This window comes from Festucalex cinctus, chromosome 5, assembly GCF_051991245.1.
Source record: "Festucalex cinctus isolate MCC-2025b chromosome 5, RoL_Fcin_1.0, whole genome shotgun sequence".
NCBI lineage: Eukaryota > Metazoa > Chordata > Actinopteri > Syngnathiformes > Syngnathidae > Festucalex > Festucalex cinctus.
The window spans coordinates 7,568,097-7,595,368 of record NC_135415.1 but is presented as its reverse complement, the minus strand read 5'-3'; the positions used below and the strand labels follow the sequence as shown (position 1 = coordinate 7,595,368).

At 37.6% G+C, this 27,272-nt stretch overlaps 1 protein-coding gene across 2 annotated transcripts; it reads left to right on the top strand.

Moving 5' to 3' along the window:
• The first annotated feature begins 415 nt into the window (after window positions 1-415).
• Window positions 416-26,819, top strand: slc33a2 (solute carrier family 33 member 2). Of its 2 annotated transcripts, none has more exons than XM_077522568.1 (6): window positions 416-492; window positions 898-1,683; window positions 14,379-14,526; window positions 17,912-18,012; window positions 21,507-21,616; window positions 26,242-26,819. In XM_077522568.1, exons 2-6 carry the CDS (start codon window positions 987-989, stop codon window positions 26,446-26,448), a joined length of 1,263 nt encoding a protein of 420 aa, XP_077378694.1. In that variant the 5' UTR covers window positions 416-492; window positions 898-986; the 3' UTR covers window positions 26,449-26,819. The 2 variants fall into 2 exon arrangements, with proteins under 2 accessions (XP_077378694.1, XP_077378693.1); XM_077522567.1 differs by having other exon boundaries at window positions 416-570.
• The last annotated feature ends 453 nt before the right edge of the window (window positions 26,820-27,272 follow it).

The following is a 27,272-nucleotide window of genomic DNA, read 5'->3' as shown; positions in this document are numbered from 1 at the left end:
AATAGAGGAAATACATTAGATAAATACAGTACACACTTTAGACAAAAGTTAAAAGATGTCATAAATTTTGCGTGTCAGTTCCAAGTCTTATGTTTAAAAAAAAAAAAAAAAAAAACCCAATACATTTACAAAGACTAGTTTATCTATTCGTGACTCAATTCGTAAAGTTGGGGAAGAAGTTTTTGCCAGAGTTGATAAATTGCCCTCATAGTTTGATATCAGCAAAAGGAGGTCAGTAACTTCCCTAGTAGAATGAGGGGTTTATAAGGTCAGGTGGAAGCTGTTTTTTAAATTCTTAAGGTGGGGATATGAGTACTGCGCACTCTTGTACAGTAGGTGGCGGTATACGCCTGAACATTGCTTGTAATTCGCCAACAATTGAAAGAAGAAGACCTTCCCTACATGACAACTTCATTCTACACCAATGTAAACATTGCAAGCACAGAGCAGGGGCAACGGAGAGTTATCGCTCGCTTAACCAACTTTTATGTTGTCAGTATCTTTTAAGATTGATCTATCATTAACGTCACAAACTAACCATCGAAAAAGCACCCAGACGAGTTCGCGAAGGTGATGTGTGTGTTTTAAATCCATTCGCTTGGCTGACTCTGCATGCCGGAATGCTAGCTAAGTGTAGCTAAGGGAATGTCACTGAAGGTTTTTTTTTAACAGTTCGACGAAGCAATTAAAGCGAACAAAAAAAATGCTAACGAGGACTAAACTTGATTTGAATGAAATGACATGACATCAACGGTTTGTGTGGCTAACGAAATTGATGCGGGGGTGGTAAACTAAAAGATTGCCCTGAGTGTCCGACTATCTTTAGAACTGCAAGGTGGCTTAATGTAAATATTAGCGTCATTAACCATGAATGTCATACGTCTCTTACCATTTCAGGTCATTTGAGTCGGCCTATTCATCTGCTCCTCCGTAACAACGATGACCACAACTTGATCAATGGACCACTGCACGTTTGCAGCAAGATCATGAATGACAAACTCGTCTTCTTGGGCCTACTGTACTTTGTCCAGGGCATCCCTTACGGTCTCCAGTCTTCCCTGCTTCCCGTCTACCTGCGTGGAGCTGGCCATTCCCTTACACGAATTGGTTTCACCAAGATCCTTTATTTCCCATGGGTACTCAAGGTGCTGTGGGCCCCTTTGGTGGACAAGATTGGCACCAAGCGGCGCTGGCTGGTGGCAACAGTGTCTGGACTGGCGCTGACATGTCTCACCAGTTCTGCTCTGGCTCCGGAGATGCACATCTGGGGAGTAGCAGGAACTCTGCTTGCCATGAATACCCTTGCTTCTGTTCAAGATATCGCAGTGGATGGAGCGGCAGTGGGACTGTTGAAAGGTCGTGGGGAGCTTGGGCTGGGTAACACAGCCCAGGTTGTGGGCTATAAAGCCGGATCGGTGTTTGCTGGTGGCGGGTTGTTAGCTGTGATCGACGTGGCCGGGTGGAGCTGGATGTTTATGCTGCTGACGTTCGTGTATGCAGGGGTGGCCCTGTTTGTTTGGGGGGCTCCTGTCTTGGATGACGAGCCTGTGAGGGGCCAGCAAACAGATGGCAGCAGAAGAGGACAGGGAGTTGATGCTTTGATGCCATGGAGGGTGTGGAGAAAGCTGCTGGCTGTCCCGGGCACTGCTTGGACCGTCCTCTACGTACTCACCTACAAATTAGGTGAGTCTGATCTGATGTTTAAACAAGCATGTGTGCATGTGTAGCAGTCATGCCACAGTCAAGGACCAAGGTCCTGCTAAAGCAAAACATGCATGTTGTCATATTTATTCATAAAATCTTAACAAAAATCACGAATTTCCTTCACTTTAAATTTAAATAAATAATGTTTAGTCATTGTTGAACACTCCTGATTTCAAAACTTATCTGATGTGTGTAAATAATCGTCATTAGGTTATTTTATATTCAAATGGTTTAACTGTAATAAAGCCCTTCTAGAGCCTATCCCAACTGTCTTTTATTGAAGTTTTCTGAGTTTGAATCGAAATATACAGTGCATATATCAGACGAGGCATGTTTCTAATTGTGTTATGATATTCAAAATATTAGAAACTGCTCTGTACTCCTATCAAGTTTATAAACATTCTACTACATCTTTGACAATATATATTTTTAGAGTGTAGTGTGTGTTGTTTTCATCACCAATGATTTTTCATACTCACAAACGTTTGGAAATTAAGTGGTATTTTTTTTCTTTTTTCTTTTTATTCAGCAGCAAAAAAACAAACAAACAAAAAAAACGTGAGAATGTTTTGTTTTTGTTTTGTTTTTTTAATTTATTTTTACTGAAGTATTTTGTCCGGACAGAGAAGAACATGGTCTGTTTTGTCCCATAATGTACTAATGAATATCTTACTGTATAATGTTTTTTTCAAGGCTTGTGTTGGTATGTAGGATTCAAGCCTACCACTAGATGTCTCTGTTGGCGTGTCTATGTAACGTGAGACTAGAAACGTCACAGAAAAAAGTAGATTTTTAGCTGAAAAGAAAAGAACCTACCACACTGGTCAAGAGTTTGCATTGGGATATATATATATAGGTTTAAATAAAGTGAATATATTCCCAAATTAAAACAATACTACATTGAGTATGTGTAAGTACTTTGTATTTGCAGGCTTTTGCTACATAGTTCTGGGGGGAAATAAAATGGAAAAAGTTGTTTATGATCATTTCAGTGAGTGAGTGTGGGTGAAAGAGTATAAGTTTGGAAGCAAAGGGGGATTATGGAAGGATTACAGTCTCTTTGTTTTATGGCGTTCGTAAACTGAAAGGGAAGAGCGCTTGATTCTGATGTGTGTTTGCATGTGGGTGGTGGAAATGTAATTGTCTGTTCCCATTTGCATAGCATTTTCTTATACATGTGTGAGAATGCCTAGGCCTTTTGTTTTTAAGTCGTATGTGTGTTTTTGAGAGAGTGTTCCATAATCGGATGAGCCCCAACAGACGACACTACTAGACAGAATATGAAGGCTGGCTGGAGCCCCTAATCTGTCTAGGGAGCAAACCCCCACCTCACAGCACTCTCTCTGTCTCACAGGCCCATGGGTGCAATCAGCCGCTTCTAATTTAGATGTTTTCATCATTGCTACTTTGCATTGCTGATTTATTGATATCCATATTACTTGTTTGCATTCCTCTAACTGAGCCAAAAAATTTCCCTCACTTTTGCATATAAAAGCAATGCTTTGTAATGTTAGGCCTCAGCATTCTGATGTAATTCTCAGCTGGAGATTGTTTTGTTTTTGCTGAAATGGTGTGGGCGTATGTTTGTGAGAGACTGGTGATCTCCCAGTCTGGACGCACCCCCTCACACCCCCAATCGTCTTTGTTGAAACACAAATACGAGCCGATATCCCCTTTTCTCATCTGTCTAATGAACTCTTGAGTATGATTGCATTGCATGCAACTCTGCTTTGAAGTGTAACCTCCTGGCCACCAGTAACGACAGTCATGTTGCGCGCATGTTGGCATAAGAGATTTTACAGAGTTTCGCAGTGAAGCAAAAACTAAATATAGACACCTATCTTTTTGATATGACAACCTCAAGTGCTAATCATACTAAAGTCACAGCATGCATGCTGTGCCAAAAACAATAGAAAGATTAAGAAAAAAATATAGTAAAATACAAAAATTATTATTCCAAATAAGCAAAATTATCTGCTAACAGAACAAAAAAAAATTACTTAAAATTACCTGTAAATATTGAAAAATGAGAAAATAATACTAGGCCCATATCAAACCACAGTGGTCTTGAAAATAGTATTTTTAGACTAACATCAAATATTGACTTTTTTAAAGCTGTAATATATGGAATAATTTTCTTAAAATACATACATATTAATTTGGCCAACTTGAGTGTCAAGCAGGGAGGTAATGGTTCCCATTTTGATTGGATTTGTATGACCCAGCCAGGGATTGAACCTACAACCTCCCAATCTGAGATTAGACACTCTACCACTAGACCACTGAGCTGGTATCGTGTATTTACTGGAAAGAGGAAAAATGAGCAAGTAAATATAAGGAAACCACTGGATGATGATTTTTACAGGGAAAAAAATGCTTACAATAAAGTGCTATATTGCACTTTTGTCTGATTGTTTTCACACTTTCATTGTTTCCCATTTATCTTATTACAAGATTATGCAAACTCTTAAAATAAGAGAATTCAATTTATGAAACCCCAGTTCACGGCCTTTGATGTTGGTTAGTCATCTTAAAATGTGGAAAATGTTTGTTTTAAGCCTCACAGTATTTAAAACTGCCAAAATATATTTTACACAACCCAAATTTGAATGTTGCTGAGCACTTCACTGTTGGGTCATTACTGTTCAACATCAGTGGTTCTGGTTAGCGACCCTTTCTCTGAAAAGTTCTATTTAGTTTTTTGATCGAAAGGAAGAGGACAGATCTTCCCAGCAATGGCATTGAATCTGTATTACCGTCCGCATTGGATGGTTTCCACAGACATGCATTAGTGGAGGACGGTCGTGGGGGAGGAGAGGAACTTATGGCGACAGGAGGATATGTTCCAGAGGGGAAAAGGACTTGCAGGGATGGGAGACTGATGGAAGGGATGAATTAATGAACAAGCACCACATGGTGCCCTGTGAGGGACAGAACAACATGAGAATAGAAATAAACACATTTGCCAATGTAGAATCTCTTAGTGCATGTCGTCCTTACTTCACTGACCATTTTGTATAGAATAAGAATTGGTTCATTTTAGACACACAAGAAAAGTGCAATTCAGTTAATGCTTAAGTGGTGCTCATTAATTTCGTTGGCCCATTAAACAGCACTGTCTTGTTCTTCGGGGCTTGCTCCTCTATCTTTTCTTGCGATAGTTTTAAAGCAGCAGTGTTTAATAATAAGTTTTAAGTAAGCGAGTGCAAAAAACAACAAAAGCAAACAGCAATTTAAAGGGATAAACTATCAATGTAGCATCACTATAAATTGCTGTGATGTACAGCAAGTAGAAATTACGCCACTTGTATTTATTATTTATGTAAAATGTTTTATATATTTTTATATTGTATACATTATATCATCTGCCTGTGGTGGTCTGCTTGCAGTTCCTTACAATTGTATTATTACTGTATTGTACTAGACATGAAAATAGAACCTATAAGAGTTAAACTCTCTCTTTTTTTTTTCCGTTCACTTTTTCAGTTACCCATATTTTTTGGGGAGTGACTAAAACAGGGCACAGTGATGCACTTGCATGTGTCTGCGCTCCCCCACTGTATAAGTACTTCTGAAGCAACGTCATTTCATCAGCTTTCTAACGATAAACTTAAACTTGCAACTTCTGGCATCTCTACCAATTGTTATTCCTCATGACTGTATGTGGAAATTTGTGTCAACGGACTAATAGGACATTTTGAAAGTGGTGTGTTTGCACGAAGCATGTAGAATGCCTGACTGTTTTCTAAGAGAGAAAAGTGTGATAATATTTTTGAGGCGAGTCACTGACTCTGCTCAGTGATTTCTGCAACTCTTTTGTATAAGCTACAACATTGACCTGAGGATTTGACCTCACTGTCCTCGTCGACCTTCTACCCTCATCTCACCCTGATCCTTCCCTGATCCCGCTCTATAGTACCACCCAGCCCCCATTACACAGACAAACACACATATCTCATGTCACAACACCTGAGATAAAGGTTTGGTGTAATATTTTCTTTTGTTTTATTGTCATCAGGTATGACCGGTAATGTTTAATTTCCCGGAAAATGCAACTATCAGTGATAATTTAGGGACAATTATAGGATTTTTGGAGTAGCTAAAACTAGCTAAAGATGTGGCAAAATCACAAAAATGAAGACGGGCAATGAAAAGGCGCCACTTCAATCAAAACTGCATGCAAAAGCCTGAAGGTTTTTTTGTGTGCAACCACTGACTGCTATTTGGAACTGTTCATAATTCCCTCCACCTTTCACCGAGTCCCTGTTCCAGCTGAAGGAAATCATATAAGCATGTTGCTGCCACCACAATGCTTCACTGTAGACCTGGTGTTCTTTTTGGTGAAGATGAACATGCATTTTGGAATTATGGCCATATATTTCAACCTTGGTTACATCAGACCGTAGCACATTTCCCCTCATGCATTTGTGAAATTTCACATTTGTTTTTGCACACTTTAACCCAGCTTAGGTGTTTTCTTTCTAAGATAAGGCTTCGTCTTACAACCTTCCCCCATAGCTCAGATTTATGAAGAAGATAGGAGATTGTTGTCAAATGTACTTGCTAGAAATTCCTACAGTTCCTCCTTCCACGTTGCTGTCGGCCTCTTGGCAGCCTGTCCAGGACCAGTTTTCTTCTTGTTCTTTTTTTTTTAAATTTATTTATTTTTTTATCAGTTTTGGATGAATTCCAGTTCTTGGTGATGTCACTGTTGTGCAATATGTTCTTCACTTGATGATGTCTTCACTAGGGGTGGGAACCTGTGGGTACCCCTCGATACGATACGATATGCGATATAAGGCTCACGATAACGATTATCTCATGATATGACGATACCGCGATTATCGATATATTGCTCAGGTCTTAAAATCCACGATAATCTACGATAAAACTAATCATAAAAAAATAAAATAAACAATATTCAAATAAATAATAAAAATAAATAAATCAATAAATAATAAAAAGAAATAACCAATAAATAGATAATAAAAAATTAAAAACTAATCATAGTATAATAATAATAGTTATAATAATAATAATAATAATAAAATATATAAATATAATATATAATATATAAATATAAACATAAACACACACACATATATATATATATGTATATATATAAAAATATAAAACTAAGCTCATGAGTCTTCTTTGCCTGAAGACTTCCGTCCATTTCCCCGCCACTCTTATGAGGTGCTCCTCCTAGTGGCCCGCCAAGTAATTGCTCGATAAGTCAGGAACAATGGAGCCGTTATAGTGGCTGAATATTAACTACAAATATCGCGATACTTGCGCAGGCGTATCGATAATCCATCAGGAGACAGCGTATCACGATTTATCACGATGTCAATATATCGTCACACTCCTAGTCTTCACTGTGTTCCACAATATATTGAATGCCTTGCAAATTATTTTATCCCGTTCTCCTAACTGATGCCTTTGAGTAATGAGCTCTCGCTGATGCTGTGGCTGCTCTCTACGGTCTCTGGCTTGTTCTGTAAGATGTGAATGCATATGAAGAGACAACACTTATGACTCAATAAAATAAAAAAAAAATATTGCTAATTTTATTCTGATATTTTCAAAATATGATTTGGGCATGATTATTTTCTTTCTCTAGGAAGGATACGAAACCTGCCATTGATATTTGCGCAATTAATGTTTATACACTGTCAAATGGAATGTGTTATTTGTGACCTCACTAGTCTAAACATGAGATTCTGATTAATGTTACATTTGTGGAATATGAGTTATGACGCAAAATCCAGCCGTTTTCGCCACTTACTGTCGACTGAAGATGACATCACAGTTGTGCAGCGCTCAGGCAACGACCAATCACAGCTCACCTGTTTTCTGAGGCTGAGCTGTGATTGGTTGTTACCTGAGACATGAGTAACTGTGATGTCATTTTCACTCGACAGTAAGTAGCAAAATGGCCGCCTTCTGATATTGAGGAAAACTGCTGCTTAACTCATATTCCACTAACACATTAATAACCAGAATACCATATTTAGACTAATGGTGCTGCATAGAACATATTGTCAAGAAATTTTTTAGGGGTTGACTTCCCCTTTAAAGATGATTACGTAATAATCCCAGAGTTATATAGGATCGGATAATAGTTTATGTTATAAACACTAGGGGTGTTAAAAAAAATCGATTCGGCGATATATCGCGATACTACATCGCGCGATTCTCGAATCGATTCAATAAAAAAAAAAAGATTTTTTGTGTGTGTGTGTGTGTGTGTGTGTGTGTGTGTGCGTGTGTGGGTGTGTGTGTGGGTGTGTGTGTGTGTGTGTGAATCGATTTTTAAACTTCCATTTTTAATGGAAAAATATTCAACAAAACGTCTGACTTCGGGTTAGGATTCACACCTTGAGCATGGAAGAATGTTATATGAACGGAACATTAAGCCTTAATATTTTATTTTAATGCTGTTCAAACATGAAACAGATTACAACCTCTATAAGACTGAAATTTCAGATAAATAAATAATACATTTTCATATAAATCTTACACTCTACAAGCTTACTGATTAGTATTTTCTAAATTTGAATGAAAAAAAATCGCAACAATCGAGTTATAAATTCGTATCGGGATTAATCGGTATCGAATCGAATCGTGACCTGTGAATCGTGATACGAATCGAATCGTCAGGTACTAGGCAATTCACACCCCTAATAAACACCAATCGAACTAATCACAGAAAGCACACTAACTCCTGTATGCACCATTTATGTGTTATAAAACGGTTATTTTTCTGGTTTGGTGAGTGGTGAATGAGTATTGACTTTGTGGTCTCAAAATAAACTGCAGGGGGCAAACAGGGGCTCAATAATATGCAATGTGTTTTAAAAATGTTTGTGTTAGTTGAGCAGGTACGCCAAGAACAGATGTTTCTCGGTTGAATGACGCTTTAGACGGCTACAGTGTTGAAGTAAACACTGACATGAAGTCTGTATTCCAAACCACAACAGTTCTATGACGTTTTAAATAATGTTATTTTATTCATCAAGACAATGTTAGGATGCAGTTTTATCTTGTGATCCTCGATTCCGAAGAAGTTTGGATGCTGTTTAAAATGTAAATAAAAACAGTTGTTACTTTTTATAGCCAGATACTGTATAGGGTTTCTGGTTTTGTTATTCTTAGTATCTATTCAACAGTTGTTTTTTATTTTTTGTTTTTTATTTTTTATTTTTTATTTTTTTTATTTATTTATTTTATTATGCTTTAATACAATAATCATTAAACACATCAACACTCAATCAACTAATTGGGTATTTACTTATCGTGTCCCTTGTGCTAAAGCTGCATACACTTACCGGCCACACAACTCTAGATTGAATATTTGAAACACCTCTCAGTGTGATTGAATGTAGTTATACATACATTACAATGGAGTCAAAAGCATTAACCTCTAATAAGCAGACACAAAAAGAAATCTCACTGTTAGATAAATGTAATGTCACATGATGGACAAACCATCTAAACAAACAGAAGTAAACAACCCAGCTTATATTGTGTGTCACGTCCCATCTTAATATGAAATAGTTTTGGTTCTCTCAGTGTATTTTTGTGGCATCTGTCTCTAATGTAAACACAAACAGTACAGTTTCTTTGAGGCTGACATCCTCCTCTGTTTCCTCTTCACTAACCTCGTAACAATGTCTGTGTTGTTGTACCCCCCCCCCCCCCCCACCCCAACCCGCTATCCCTCTGTCTCTAACTGTCTCCATCGCTGACTACTCTCCTTTCTCTCGAGTCATATTGAACTCACATTTGGGGGAAATAAACGCATCATGATTGTCATTTCCTGCTTGCTTCTCTCACCCCCTCCCCACTTATACTCGTTTTTTTGTCCTTGTTGATTCTTTCTTTTCACTCAATGTGAAAGACTTTCTCTTTATTTATTTCAAAATTTTCCCCATCTTTTTTCTTTTTCCTGCCACTCTATTTTTGTTGCCTCCTCATTGATTCTGTCCTTTCCCCCTTTTCTTTCGCCTCTGCTCTGTTTGTTTAATCTTTGCACATCTAATGAAATCCCTGCTGAAATGGACAATTGTTGCTTTGAGAATATTAATAGAATGGAATAATCAGTGTGGTTGTGTTTGTCTGCACACACACCCAACCCCCGTCTTTTAAAGAAATAATTAGTTGAATGCGGAAGCACTGAGTTCAATAACATGCAGAGGAGCACGTGTAAACAACCCTGGGATCATGGGTACTACTGCTCATTACAACGTAGAGTGATCAATATTGGAATGATGAGTTTGGGGGGGGGGGGGGGGGGGGGGTGGGTGACAACTGCCTCCTTGCTTAATTTGAATTTTGTAATTTTTTTAGCACATTTGCATCATGCGCCCTTTCACAATCACAAGAATTGGTCAGATTTATGAAAAAAATAACTGCATTTCACTGAAATGTGAGGAAATGCTGGAACATAGCTTGGGAAACTAGCCCATGAACTTATTCACTCCCAGCCATTTTCACTCCCTTGGCTCCCGACTGGTTTACTGGATTTGGACTGATTTTGCAAGGCCCACAGAATATTGTGTTCTATTGCTATAAAACCATGGAACTTACAAAAAGAAAGATTAGAGTCTCTTCTTTTATTTAGAATATAGCTAAGTTTAATCATTATTCACAAACCTGCTTAAAATTGTGGGGAAACAGCTTGTTTTCATCATGGCCCTGGTTGATCGAATATATTCTGCGGCCACCCACTGGCTGTTTTTGTCATTACTACCATTTTTTCCCACCCGTTCTCTGCAGTTGAGAGGCTGCATCAAAGCCTTCTCTATGCTCTAGCATTAAAAAAAAGAAGGACAACATAAAACAAAACCCCATATAAATACGTCTTTGGGACACTTAATACATTTAAAATAGAACATATTTATACATTTTTGGGATCAATTGAGTTAAAGATGTGGTGTGAGCAAACTGATTCCAAGTCCACTAATAACGTTGACCACACCATTCACTGAAGTTAGTCTTGCAATTTACCAGGCATGATGTGAGCATGAAAGTGCAGTTTTTGAGCAGGCAGAATTTCTTCTTTTTAGAGCAGTGGTTCTTAACCTGGGTTCCATTGAACCCCGGGGGTTCAGTGAGCCAGTCTCAGGGGTTCAGCGGAGGTCAAGACACACACCCGATGTCCATCATTGGCTGCAGTTGACCTGTGCTGCAGGGAATTTGGTGTGCTCAGTAGTTAGGGTTGTAACGATAACAGCAATATAGTGATATCACGATATTAAAACTGCCACAATATCGTCGTCGTCATGTCACGATATTACAAGTAAAAGCAGCTGTTTAAAAAGTCAGGTTGATTTCCATTTGTGCATTTCTAGCACCCTCTGGTGGCTAGTTTTTTTTAGTGCAGTTTAATTTCCACAAGGCATGTTTTGGCCCTTCTATGTTTAAAATCTATACTAATGGTCAGTTGAAGGGGAATGTGCTTGTGAATCGAATAGGAACTCTATATGTGCGTGCATTAGCAAGTCAGTGCCTTAATATTAAGAATATTAAGTGTTATTACAGATTGTAGGTTGCTTTTATGCACTGCTGTTATGTACAGAAGCAAAATATAGTGGGTTTTTGTTAGCGTGATTTTTTTTTTTGGGCCAACCTCCCCACAATATCGTGCTAATTATCATGTTGTGACCTTCATATCGTGATGTTTGGATATCGTGACATCGGGATCAGTAGTTGACTTGTGGCTGTTCTGATTTCTTTATTGTAATCCTTTATGGTAACTATATTGAGCAAGTGCATTTTGTTAGCCAATTACTGTATTTTTTAATTTGGATATACTGTAGTGACTACCTGCTAGCTATGTAAACTGCCAGCAGGGAAACATGAGTGACAGAAGTGTGAAAAAAAGACACATGTTACTAGCGCAACGAATCCACATTTCCTTCTCTCCGTTTCTTTTTGTTGATTTGTCACGCCACTGTTAAAGCAGTGACACTCTCACTGTGTTCCTGCACTCCCGATCATCGGGAGCGTCTCAGATATGTTTCTTTTTTTTGTGTGCCTGCACTCTGTTTCATCTGTCTCTCTTCCTCTTTCTCTATTTTTGTTTGTCTCCTGGCTGACTGAGTGAGCGAATCGTTGGTTGTGTTGTGCGTCTTTGACAGCAACCTGGGAGCCAAGCTGTCACTCACGCAGCTCCTTGGTCCCACTGTCTTTGTGAAGTCAGTCTCCATTAATATAATAATGGCGTGTAGTCGGCACCACTGAATATTTTACTGTAATGTTCAGCAGAACATTACCCCCACACTCAACACCACACACAAGGCTGACTGCCTGACAGAAACTTTTTATTTTGACTGAAAGGTCTGTGTGATGTCTGCTTCATCTTGGAAGTTCTGCGGTTTTTGTTGTGTGTTCCTTTTTGTGCATTAGGAAAAGTGCGAGGCCTCTGTTTGATATTGACTGAGGGTATTCTTTTTCTTGTCAGGCATCTATTATTGACACTTTCCAGGAATAGGCCGAGGTGCACCCCATGCCGGTTTGCTGTATGTGGTTCTTCAGTCATCATCTCTTGTTTTGTTTCTCAGGCTGAAGAACTTGGAATGAAATTCTCATTGCAACTGACTGATTGTTATTGAAGGAGGTGTTTTACATGCTTACTGTACCTTAAATATACAGTATTAAAATTTTCAAACAGATACTTATTAGATTAAATTAAAGCAAAGAATCATTTTCATCATGTGCTTCATCTCTTCGGACGTGTAAATCTGTTTTTTTTCATGTAAACTACTAGGGGTGTCACGATTCGCCAACTCCACGATTCGATTTAAATTTCGATTTTGGGGTCACGATTCGATTTTTTTTTCGATTTTTTTTTTTTTTTTTTTTTCTCCGCTCCCCCACTTTATAACACAGAGGCATATGCTTCTGTAGGCTAAGGCTAGTCTATGATCATTGGTTCTATTCATTGTACAGTAAATCTTATTTCAAAAGATCGGCTACATATAGGTGATGCAATTTCCATATTATTTTTGTGTAAATTTATGTAATATATGATAATTGACATTAGGCAGGAATGATCAAATTCAAAGAATTTATTTACAATATAAAGTTAACCGTCTTGTTCTTACTGAAGTGTAAAATAAAAAATAAAAAAACAAAAACAAAAAGTCACAGTGGGTGCCTGCCATCTATTGACTGTTTTTGGTTACAACAGTGTGCTGTGCGTTCCTCTTAAAATAATGTGCAACAACAACAAAAAATATATTGTATCCAAAGTCATGGAACAAATACAGCCTGAACAAACTATATCCCAACATTTACAGTTGCTGGGCATACTGTAGCGTGGTTCAAGTACACTAATTAAATGTTTGAATCCAGCGTTTTCCAAGGCTGCAGGTCTGCTGCTATAAATAGACCTATGGATCTGGCGTTTCGCGCGAGCTGAAGTGTGTGGAAGTTTCACTGTAAATGAGGATGAAATAGTTGGTTGGACCGTTGTTTTCCCACTTCTAGTTGAATTTGATAAATCTAAATCTTTGTGATGCCTGCGTAAATGTCCCGTCATGTTTGTCGTGTTTCCCGTGGCCGAGTACAGTACGCGCACATAGCATATCTTGCAAACTGTGGTCTTTTTATCGACAACGTGAACGTTGTCGACATAACTCACCGGGAACGCAAAATGTTTCCAAACTGGTGACGAGAGAAGCGGGAGCGGCTTGAAGCACCATTGCTGTGTCTGTCCGCGCTTGCCATCATGACTGCAGGAGAAGTCAGCTAACCCCGGGTTTTCACTGACTGCGGTTGCGGTGCGGTGCGTCTTGACTGCGTGCTCCGGACGGGTCAATTTTTTTGTCAATCCACACCGGCTCCGCACAGCTGCGGTCCGGCAGCTCCGTCGCCGCCCACTTCCCAACGTATCTCGCGGGACCGTGCGCGCGCGATCATGTGGCATTTCACAACGACAAACATACAGAAAGTCTGTGCTTCTTCTGCTATGAGATTCCATGCAGCATCTTTTTTTTGGTTGTCCTTGTAAAGTATATTAATAACGAGAGTCGGGTCAGTGCGTGCTCAAGGCGAGCGCCACTCTTTATTTCTGTCTTCCGCGTCCGGCTGCCGCTCAGTACGGCAAGCGAGACGGGCACAACAAGCAATCGCGAACATCAAACTCACAATACATTACAGTCTTTATAAAAAGGAAGTGCCGTGTCATATTTTCCACCTCCAATTTATTAAACCTCTCCGCGTCCATGTTCGCTGGTGTCTAAACCGTGAATGAGCACATGGCCCGGCGACGCCCACGTCACGTTCTGCTGATAAGCTTGCGAAATAGGAGCTGGCGAGTGTTTTTTTCTGAAAGGTAACCGGAAATTTATTTTGAAACTGCCTCTGTCTTCCTGTCCCGCTCGATGTGTTTTGTGCTAGCTTGCCATTTGCCGGAGGCCTACCGCTGCGGCGTCCGGCAAAAATAGAAAATAGGTCTATCCTTGCGGAAGTCTTGCGGCACGCCGGCGGGGGGGGGGGGGGGGCATCGAATCGAGTGTCCTCTCTTCTATTTCGATGCTCGAAATCGTGACGTAATTTCGATCGATTTCGATAAAAAATCGAAATCGTGACACCCTTATAAACTACAAAAATAAATCAAGTCCTAAGTCAGTTTTTCACCCACCCCCAATTGACCTTGTGTACAGGCGAGCAGGGCGCAGTCACCATGTTCCCCTTGTTTCTGTTGGATCACCACATGACCGCCCGGGAGCTCGGCTTCTGGAACGGCGTCATCGCCATGGGCTTCTCCATCTGCGGCTCGTCACTGGGAGGCTTACTGCTTGCTCAATTCAGGTAGCCTTCATCAGCAAATATGTCATTTCTTATCATCACCGCTAGCATGCCACAGCCTTTTGCCTCAAACATAGTTATTCTTCCAATATTTCTGTATAGATTGGTTTTGTGTGAAAGCTGTTATTGTACACTTTCAACTTTGTTGTTATTCCGCTATTTTATTCCCTACACTTTTTTGATTTGTTATTCTTTCTACATTCTTCAACCGATTCTCACCATTCCAACTTAAACATGTTCCAAAGAGTCATGCCAAGTGTGCTCATATTTTTATCCAAAATTTATGGGATTTCCCAGAAATTTAAGAGATTTTTAAAAATTCTACTTTTTACAAACAAAATTCATTAGTCATTCCCAAATGGCACATTAAATGATTTACATTTTTCACATTTGAAATTCCATCCATCCATCCATCCATTTCCTTAATTAACCGCTTATTCCTCACAAGGGTCGCAGAGGTGCTGGAGCCTATCCCAGCGAGCTTCGGGCACTAGCGGGGTACACCCTGAACTGGTTGCCAGCCAATCCAGGGCAAACAGAGACGAACAACCATCCACACTCACACGCACACCTAGAGACAATTCTGAGCGCCCAATTAACCTGCCATGCATGTCTTTGGAATGTGGGAGGAGACCAGAGTACCCGAAGAAGACCCACGCAGGCACAGGGAGAACATGCAAACTCCACCCAGGAAAGCCGGAGCCTGGACTCGATCTTGTGTCCTCAATACTGGGAGGGGGACGTGCAAACCACTCATCCACCGTGCCGCAAGAAGGATTTATTAAAACATTCTAAAAATTCACACAAATATCACATTTTTCATTATAGCCTAATATACAAAGATTTTCACCTAATAATTTCACAAATTCACACATTCTACTGTGATCAATTTTTTATTTATTTTTTCTCCCAAAATCATTCATTGTTCAATTGCAATTTCAGCACACTCCAACAATTCATGCTGCAGGTCTACAGTTTTTTTTTTTTTTTTTTTTAATAATAAAAGTACATTTGTCCCAAAATTCGCCCCCCCAAAAAAATAAATCACTATTAATTCTCAATGACACATTCAACTTAACAGATTCAAAACACTCCTATTTGAAATTTAAATCATTCAGCTCATTCAATTCACATTGGGAACAATTATCAGCATACCAATTATTCCCACTCACCAAAATGTCAACATTTTCAATACTAAAACACCCACAAATAACTAACAAAATATGTTGTTTTTCTCCTCCAATTTGTTTTTATTTATATATATTTTTTAACAACTGTTCCAACTTAAAACTGGTCACCTTATCCCCCCCCCCACCCTTTTTTTTAATTTGAAAATAAAAGGCCAAAATTAAAATCTAATTTCTACATTTATTGGCTGATTCAATAAATCTGATGCATTATTATTATTATTATTATTATTATTATTATTATTATTATTATTATTATTAAACTGTTCAGCTCATTCCAGGACATTGTGTATAATTCCACATCATTCAATATCATTCCAAAATTTTCCATTCAGCCTCTTAGCTTTTACACCCAATTTCTACATTTCTACATCTTGCATTCTTTAGCTTCATAATCAAATTTTGTATGATCACTTTTTGCATCATTAATTGCATGTGTACAATTGGAGTTTTCCCCCCCAATTCTTTCAAAATAACAAATCCAAGAAGACAAATATGTGCACGAAGAGCACTGATACAACACCAATGGTGGTTCAGTATGATGTTGTCTATAATCCTGCAGTGCCTCTCAAAATCATCCCCATTCTCTTTCTGCTCTTACTTTTTTCTTCCTATCAAGTTTTTTTGTGTACACAACTCACTCTGGTGCATGCTGCCTGTTTTCTTTATTTTCTATTACACTCTCCTGTGTGTGTATGTATGCACGCATACCCGCTCAGTATGTTCAGTAATTTAAGTAAACATAGCCTTGTTGGAGAACTCAGGGAACCCCCCTGTGTCTGTTGTGTGGTGTGAGAACAGCATGAGCGGCAAATCAATTACACACGCAAACATACGCGCACATGTGCAAATACACACAATCTCTTCAGGGTGCGCGCGCACACGCATAACTGTTGAATTTATAGCTGCAAACATGTTAGACTTTCTGATTAGTCTATCACAGGAGTTGTGTAAATGAGACCAGACTGTTTTTAAATTGAATGTGACTTCCAGAAAGGTTGTTTTAAATCACTTGGGTGGGTGTTGGATCCCTGAGAGCATGAACCGAGCAATCACGGGTTTAATTAAAGGGATACTTTACTTATTTAGCCATTTTTGGCAGTCAAACAATATTTTGACTATAATAAATTTGATATTTTCATTATTTTTCATGTACAATTATTAGTACCTTTAAAAACACATTTTGCAACTTGCTTTTGACTAAAAAGGACATCATGAGGGCTTAGGTAACCAATCACAGCTCAGCTTGTGAATGTCACATGACCAAACCTAGAAAACAGGTGAGCTGTGATTGGTTACCTGAGCCCTTGTGATGTCATTTTCAGTCGACAGCAAGTTGCAAAATGTGTTTTCAAAGGTACTAATTGTATGCAAAAAATAATGAAAGTATCAAATTAATTATAGACAAAATATTAATTTTTTATTGCTATAATGGGCTAAATAAGTGAAGCAACCCTTTAATTTAGCGGCTGTGTGTTTACATGCAGACAGTATGTATGAGAGTAAAAATCGTTACATATACTGATGAATATTAACCTCATTTAGATAATAAAATAAAAATCCTACCTAGTGCTTACAGTTTGGAACAAAGTAAAAAAAAAAAAAAAAAATAAAAATATATATATATATATATATATATATATATAAAATAAAAAAAATTGAGGGCATCTGTCAAAATGCAATAAATGATTTAACAAGCAAGGTTAAACAGGCCATCATAGACTTCAATTTTGCTTTATTTTATGCCACATAAAACGTCGTATTTTTTTCACCCTTACATCTTTATTGTTTTTACACACAATCACACACACTATCTCTTTGAGTGGCAGGTATCCCCTGAGTGATTGGCATTGCTAATCCTTGATGTCAAAAAGCAGTGTGGGTTCATGTGCATGCGTGTGTTTGTGGGTGGATATTAACAGTGTTTAATTATCTTCCCCATGCTGGGGTTCTCGTTAGCTTATTGATTACGTCATGAACCAAAACCACAGGGGGATGATTTTCTTGCTCTAACAGCGAATCAATTAGTGTCTGGGGACTTGTTTACTTAAGCACCCGTGTGTGCGTTTACGTGCGCGTGCATGCCGGTGTATATGTGAGACATGAAGAGAAAATGCGAACGTCTTGCCTCTGTCTGTCAAACGAAAGCAAAAAGTTTTTTTGTTTTTTTGCTAGATCTCAATTTGTTTGTCCTTCCTTAGCATTGGCGCGCTGATGCGACGTGTTTTCGTCTTGCGGACCGTCAGTATGGTCTTCCAGAGCTCCTTACTCACTGTGCTGGAACCATCGCCACTCATGAAAGGTGAGACAGTTAAATACAGTCACATTTCTCAGCTGCTTTCTCTCATCGAGAATCTACTAGTATTCGGTGGCAAAAACATCCTCACAACAGTCTGCCTTTACAAAAATAATCAGGCTGAGATGTTAAATAAGGCATCCAAAATATCAATCATGCCTTGCAATTCTGCATCACTGCAATCTACCACATCATAATAAGTCATAAAAAGTATCTCCTCTGGCAATCCTGAGCAATATTATCATTGCAGAGGTTTAATAATAATCATTCTGGTTTGTTATCACAATTTGTATGAGTACTTAGGCCCATGCACAAAATGAAACAAAGAGATTAAAAAGTTTGGATGCAGTTATAATTTACACTGCAAGTACTAATAATACTCTAAAAGAGACTTCCAGAAGGCTTTCATTGTATTTATCCTACCACTGTTTTGAATGGAAAATGTCAAATAAAGGAAAATGCCTGTTACTTTATTTCACTAATCTAAAGCATGGTAGGCTATTAATAGAACTCCAATCATGCCTTTCGTCATAAGCACTGCGTTCTGATTAAATCAGGGGTGTCAAACATACGGCCCGCGGGCCAGATTAAACCCCTTTGTGGGCCTGAACCGAGGTAATTTTGTAAAGTAAAAAATAGGGCTGGGCGATATGGCCAAGAAATAAAATCTCGATTTTTGCAGTCTTTCAGGACAATTACGATTTTAATCGATTTTAACCTAATAAATCCAACAAACGTTTACTTAAAGGTTTCATTTATTCAAAAATAATTCCTGTGCAAAATGTTCAGACACCAGTAACGTATACTGATTCTAGATCAGTTCTAACATAATCTTAACATTCATAGTTTGTGCTTAAATGCCACAATTAAGTAGTTGGTAGTTAATATAAACATGTCTTGTAAACCACCCATCCAACATTCTGCCACTTGTGAAAAATTACAACACATAAAAGCATTTGGATGTAACAGAACATAAGAACAACAGCTTTTAATCATCCAGAAGACAAAATCCGATTTCACGATTTAGCAAATTTTCAACGATTCGATTTTTTAAAATGACGATGTACCGAATTAATTCGATATATTGCCCAGCACTAGTAAAAAACAACAACAACAAAATTGTAATGCCAGACCAATAAATCAGCCGGCCACAATCAAAACATAAATTCGTAATTTCACAAGCATACCTCAGATGAGCAATGCAACTTGTACATGGAATCGTCCTAGATGTCATTATTTTACACACAACCTAAAGGTAAGGTTTGTTTAAATTTTTCTTAAAAAAAAAATCATAGACCGACAAATGTGTAAATTAGACACAAATTCAATTACTGATAACACAAATACATATGACAAGAATTAACGTCCTTATAACTTTATTACTACATTGCATTCTGGGAACAATATATATGCAAAACAGGTAGATTTAAGACATCCAGAACTCATACAGGCAAAGTGTTGCCATGTTTTATTGGCATTCGTGTTACTTTTTGGAACTATAGATTACAGCTGAGCTCCGTAATTTAGGGCTGGCCCACAAATAGCGAAAATCCGCGTAGAATTGACGATTATTAATTGATGTTATATACAATTATTTTACTGATTCGGGCCACTTGGTGATATATTTTCCTCCATGTGGCCCCTGAGTTAATATGAGTTTGACACAACTGGATTCAATTTTATTTACTGGAGTTATTTCACAAAGAATTAAAAAACAAAACAAAAAAAAACAAAAACAAACAGGCTCTCGTTCAAAGTGTAAGGCCTTTTCAATTTTAAAGTGTGCTTTATCTTTTTTTCTTGGATTTCAATGAAATTCATTCAGTCTAAGGAAAACTTCATGGGTGTGTCAGAAGTCTGGCCGGGAGAAGTGCATAAATGCCAGTGCTTAAAAAATACCTATTATAACAAATGCTAATGTGTTCTAAGAAGCATCACTCGTTTAAACATAGTATTTTGATTAATATTGGGTTTAAGGAATATGAATTAAGGAGCAAAATCCACTTGTTCTTCTCCATCTCAGGGGGCAGCCATTTTGACACTTGCTGTCGACTGAAAATTACATCACAGCTGCTCAGGTAAATACTAATCACGGCTCCCCTGTTTTCCTGAGTTTAGTCATGTGACATTTGTAAGCTGCGCCGTGATTGGTCGTTACCTGGGCAACTGTGATGATGATGATGTAATTTTCAGTTGACAGTAAGTGACAAAATGGCAGATTGATAATAACAAGCGGTTTTTGCTGCTCAATTCATATTCCACAAATCAGAATGTCGTTTTTAGACTTACATTACATTGTCATTGACTTCCCCTTTAAGTAGATGAGCACAAACAACACTTGAACTTTAATGTGTTGTGTTGTTAATGCTGTCTTTATGTTAGGTATATGGGTGACATACAAGTGTTGTATTGGCGTTAACAATGCCACCGGTGTTCTGTAAGGTTGGATTCCAGGAATGTAAACTGATATTAAGGCCCTTTAACTTCCATGTTGTGTAATTCCACAGTAGGTGTGGTGCTTTAAAAAATAAATAAATAAATAAATAAAAAAAAGTTGCAAAGTGATTAACACAGTGATAGTTTTGCCCTTTGATTTTCTTTTATTTGTTTTAGTTTTTTTACACTAAAAAAAAAAAACACCAAAAAAAAACCCTATAACAGTGGATAAATTGTCATTTCTAAAATTAATTTCAAGTTTATTTCAGTATTTCTTTCTTTCTTTTTTTAAATACTACTTCTCATACTTATTCTTTTGAAGGGTGTGCAATGTGATATATGTTGGGAATCACATGTCTATAGGACAAACATTGTAAAGCCAAATGATTGCAAGTATAGAACAAAATAAAAGTCGTCTAAATTATTCAGCGGAGGTTGGTGTTCTTTCTCCAGAGAGCCATTCAGTCGTTATTGCCTGAATGACACGTGATTGAGTTGCACAGCCCGTCTGGAAGCATTTGGGAATCAGATGAGCGAGCGCCCTTCATCTGCGCCGATTGTCTGTTCCCCATTTCAGCCTCTCAGACTGAAGTGAAGGCCTCCCCCCTCGCTTTTAAGCCCAAACAAAAAATATCAGGGAAAATGGAATCAGAAATAAAAGAAAAGGGAAAAACATTCAGTTTCGGAATTTTCAATATTACATGATAACCTTCTACTTCCACAGCTTCGGTCTGATCGTTGTGTGAGTGGGGGTGTGTGTGTCTTGTGTGATTGAAGAGTCTTATTGTGCACAAACTCTGGAAGCTTGAGTGAATAATTCAGCATTCGCAGGAGCGGTGACAGATCAGCTCTGTGGTTCCTCTGTGTTTCTCACCGACACCTCTCTGCGCTTCCCCTTAGAGGATACACTACATGTGTTTTGGGGACGAATGCGGGGGGCGGGTGCCGTTTGTGAGAAAATACTTTTCAGCAGCATGCTTTGAGTTCGACGAGAGGTGTCGCAGCATTAGCGGGCTAAAGATTATCTTTTTTTTGGTTTGCAATGTTGTAAATGTCTCCCTCAGGTATGGCTGTCTTGAGTATGAGCGTTCAACACTTCCTGGGTGGTCTGATCACCACGCTCACCTTCACGACCATGATGCATTGCACTCAGAGGGCTGAGGAAAGCATTCAGGTAACAGTCACGAGTTACCTGATTTTTGTTTTTAAGTGTGAGGTCATCTCATGTTGACCACATGAGCTCTCCTTTTGTTTCTTTGACCAAGATCGTCTATCTCAGTATAATCCCAAAGGGATCAATAAAGTCAAGTATAAATCTAAGTCTAAGTCATTAATTTAATCAATGTTAGTTGATTTCCTGTAACAACTAAATGGAGCTAGTCAGTAGGGGTGGGAATCTTTGACTCTTATGATTCGATTCGATTCTGATTTCCGGTTCAGAATCAATTTTCGAATCAAAATTATTTGACTGACAATGATTTCTGCTTCAAACTATAGATGTGCAAAGAATCGTCATGATTTACTCCAGTCTGGTTTGCAAGACAAAATGACAAATGGAGACATTAAAATGTAACCCCCCCCCCCCCCCCCCCCACCCCCCACATTTATTAAGTTTTGAAATGTAAAGAAAGTGTCTTTATTCCTGTCTCATAGGGACACACTTGGTGTACCTCACTTCCTGTGTTCTCTCACTCTAATCCAGTGGTGGCCAAACTACGGCCCGGGGGCCATTTGCGGCCCGCCGTCCATTTTTCAGTGTCCCGCGACATATGCTAAAAATGGCATTTAACTCAGTTCAAATAAAATAAAACAAAAACGTTTGGAGATGGTCAAAGTAAGAAGGGAGGCTATCGAAAAGCAGGTGCCATTAAAGGTTATTTTAATTAACTAAAACTAATGAAAAAACTAAAACTAAAATAAAAAAAACAATATTGTTACCGAAATAAAATAAAAACGAAAGTGTTTTTAAAAAAATGAAAACTAACTGAAACTACATTTTATGTTTACAAAACTAACTAAAACTAACTATAATTATACCAAACGTCCTTCGTTTTAGTGTTTGGTAATTAATTTAATGCATGAGCCTTTGGGGATGATTTTAAATGTGATTTTTAGTTTATTTATTTGGATGTAAACCGGAATAATGATGTTTGAAAGTATGTCACACAGAAGTGACGTCATCTAGCAGCAGCCAATAGAAAAGCACCTTCAAATGACGTCACTCCCATGGTGGGTTTTAAATATTGCACACAAGTAATACACATTTAAAAAACAAACAAAAAAACTAGTACTAATACTGAAACTAACAAACTAAACTTAAACTAAGCATTTTTTAAAGAACTAAACTAATAAAAACTAACAGAACCACTCTGAAAACTAATAAAAACTAACTAAAATGAAAAATTCCAAAACTATAATAACCCTACTGCCATATTACAAATAAATTGGTTTATATACTGTAGCATTTTTCAAAATATGCAAAAGCCGAAATAAATTATTTGTACAATTTTTAGGACACAATTTCTAAACACAATTTCTCTTCATAACATTATGTGGCCCTTGCGTCCTTCTGATTTTCTGTATGTGGCCCTCAAATGAAAAAGTTTGGACACCCCTGCTCTAATTAGTCCCCCACGCAACTTGAACTCAAACTAACAAATACAATTGTTACAGTATCAAGCTGTTTATTACACTCCAGTTGAGGTGAACTGTAAATCTAAACACACAAAACGAAGAAAATTACACACAGTGCACGCTTAAATATGCAAACGCACTTTGCTAGCTTGTTTCCCAAACGTAGCTAACGCACAATGGAAAATGCCATTGACCCGCTAACGCTAATTAGCACGCTACTTGCGGCACTTTTATCACTCAAAATAAGGCTGTTGTTTCAAAAACAAAATAAAATAAAAATACTGGCATAACTTGATTGTGACTTTTGTTCTTCTACTCTCTAATGTTGCTACAACTTAGCAGTGTATCAGAACGCAAGGAACCACACTGCCCCTAAGTGGCCACATCATGTACAACATGAACAGCACTCCCAATAAAGGCACACTCACAAGAAGAAGACAGTATGAAATAATTTAAATAAAATAGATTCTGAATCGTAGTAAATTAAAATCGATATATATATTTTTTTTTTGGGCACACCCCTACTAGTCAGGCAATTCCAGCCCACCTAACCGTCTAGCTGCCGTCACCCACTCCGCCTGTCACTTCCCATCAGCGGTTTCCACCTGCAACATTTCAAAAAGTCTGAGCAGACCCACTTTCTATTCACTACTTCCTTCCTCTTTGACCCTCCCCGCCCCTCCTCACTGGAAGAGTCCCCCCTGAACCAGCTCACTCCACTTCTTTGTCATCTCTGGTCCTTTAAGTGCTCTCTTTTCCATCCGGACTTTTTTTTTTCCCCCCGTCTTCTCCTCTTTGACATAACTCCTTTTGTCCCCGTCGTAAGTGGGCCATCATTGCCTGGAGGTGATCGTTGTCATAGCGCAGCCATTCACTCAGTCAATCTCAAGGTGACAAATTATTATTTTAATTGCCGGCATGCTTCAAGTGCAGAAGAAAGGCACAATTAAAAGGAGGAAAGAAAATCACGGGCACCTTTGCTGACATACAAATTGTTTTGCTACTGCAGCAAATGGAATTGACCAAAACGTATGATGATGGTGCCTTTGAAATGCTCTCATGACACATACTGTTTTTTTTCCTACCATGTGTGTGCATGCTGCAGTAGAAAGAGGGAAGCGTTAGGTGGCCGTGCACGAGGAAGTATGTGAGTGTTATTGAAGGTAGAGCTATCCAGTGACTGAAAGCTGATAGTATGAGTGCTTGTTAACGATCCCCAAGAGAAAGAAACCAAATCTGTGAAACAAGTTGCTTGGAATAAAGCAACGCCACTTAGATGTGGTCACACGGGCTCTTGGGTGTGCTTGGTCACTCCAAACTCATCACCGTCACATTTCATTCGCATCCCAGTGAGTGATGATGTCTTTTGCAGTGATAAAGTGCTGACAGATGGAACTGCTCTAATCTGGCGGAGGTGTTTTAAAATGACTATAGAATAATGGTCATATTTACAGTAGGACTATGCGGCGGAGCATTTCAGGTCTCTTCTCTAATGAAATATATTGAAGTAGATGCTCAATATTTATTGGCCTGCAATTTGAAGTGTTATGCTGTAGTTACCTGCTAAATGCATCACTCTAGGGAAGAAGGGGAAATCTGGGAGAGATTAGGTAATATCTTTCATTCGCACTCCATCCTGAAAGCCTCAAGGCTGAGATCAGATCCAATTCTTTGTTGGCTTCCGTCCATCATCGCAGGCCATATGATCTCACTCGCTTTCTGAGGTGCTTTCTCATCCATTGTTGCTCCTTTTCTTACATGTTTTGTAATCATTTTACGAACAACTTGAAATGAATGTCACGTTTGACATTGACAACTGTGTGGAATAATAATAAACATGCATTTAAATTATGTAAGTGCTTAAGAACTTTGTGTGTGTACATTAGGCCTACAACTAACTAATTATTTTAATAATAACTTAATCTGTCAATTATTTTTCCAATTAATTGATGGATTGGATTAAAACATATATATATATATAATTTACATTGCTTAACAAGACTCCAGACTACCACTAAATGGTGGCATTTTACCCCTAAAATTTGAGACAGTGCAACTAAAATTTGCTCAGCCAATTTATCAGGAATAATGAGTGGGATGAATATTTACTTTGCAAGTCAATTTATAGTGTGTGCGCGCCCCTAAATCTTCGACTTGGTCACTATGCACCTTAAAAAAATTTTTTTTTAGTCTGGAGCCCTTAATAATAATAATAATAATAATAACAATAATAAAGATATTTCAAATTGGCAGCACAGAAAAGTGGTTGCTGCATGAAAATTCTAGAAATCTAAAAGTAATAAATTACAAATAATAATAATAATAATAATAATATAATAATAATAATTGTTATAATTAGAATTGTTATTACTATTCTTATTATGATAAAATGTTAATGTAAAAAACTTAATAGGCTATGGATCAAAATAAAAAAACAAAAAAATGTATGCTATTCAGTATCTGCCTTTTTTTTTGTTTTGTTTATTAAATCACACAAAAACAGCTTTTTTTCTGTGTGTTGTTTAAAAGCAAGCTGAGCTGGCATAACAATTAATAATAAAGAAAAAGAAAACCTGTTGAACATATACGATATACTGGAAAACACAACAATTACCCTAAAGCAGATTTTATAAGTTATTCATCTACTCTTAAAGCTTATTCATTATATTATCATCATCATTTTAGTAAGTTCCACATGACACAACTTCTCTACAAAAAAATAAAACACTACAAAAAAAAAATTAAATTGGAATAAAAACTTTAACACAAATAGAACTGCACCATTCTAGGGAAAAACATGTTTTGCTATATATTGAGACGTGGAAAAAAAATACACGACTGAAGTCACTGAATGCATTCCTGATTGATTGTTTGGACAGTTTATAAAAGCTTCAATAGAAAAATTAGCAACTCAGGAGAGAGCAGAGGTATATCGAGTCATTTGTGTGAAGACGACCTGTATTTAAATGTACTAATAATGGTCCTGCAACTCATCATCTTCATCTTCTTCATGCCTTCAATAATTCAAATTGCAGTCTTCTATTTTGCCACAATTATGGTACTTCAGTCACACCATTAAGCCACAACCACTTCTATGACAGAATATTCAACAATCAATTGTTTGATAAATGTCACTACTCATTGTATACATGATCTTCATTTCAGGCCACTCACTACAGTTTCCTGGCAACTCTGGAAGTGTTGGGAAAGCTGATGTTCAGCGCTTTGGCCGGGGGCGTTGTGGATTGGTTCGGCTTCCAAGTGGCCTTCCTCTTCTTCCTTACCCTCTCTGCTGGAACGGCCCTGCACGTGTGGACAGCGACTTTTACCGGTGCGCTCAGGGAACACCAAGTCAAAGAGCAGCCTAAATGAATTGCAAGCTCTCAGCTTGTTGAGATCAAAATCCACACGTACACAGGTGTGTTTGCAAAGACATTTATAGCGTCTAGTCCAGTGTCAAATAGGTGCACGTCCACACACAAATGCTTTTCCTGGCTGGATGGTAATACTTTGCAGATAAGGGGAAATGTGCCTGTGTTCGTGTGGACATTAATAGGAGCTGGAAATTCTTAAAACAACTTACGATTGGCTGCTATGGAGGACCGAAACTGCCAAAATTTAAAATAAATAAATGACTAAAAGTGAAAATAAAAATAGATATAAAAAAATATATAATTCAAAAATTATATCCCACAAAAATAAATACAAAATGGAAATAAAAAGAAAAAAATACACATATATATATATATATATATATATATGTATGTATGTATGTGTATGTATATATATATATATATATATATACACACATAAATAAATACATTTGTATTTAATTTTTGTATTTTTTTTATATCCGTTTTTATTTTCACTTTTAGTCATTTATTTATTTATGTATATATTTAGTCGTTTATTCAGTCATTTATTTATTTTTAATTTTGACAGTTTCGGTCTGTACTGCCAAGTCAAAATGTTATTCAATTGAGGGAGCCGTTCCAAACTGCCTGTCATTGGTCGAGTGAGCATGACTAAATAAATAAATAAATGAATAAATAAATAAATAAATTATTAAAAGTGAAAATAAATACGGATATAAAAAAATATTATTTAAATATTAAATACAAATATATTTATTTATGTATTTTTTTGCTCTTATTATTTCCATTTATATTTATTTTTTTCATATACTTTTCGAATGA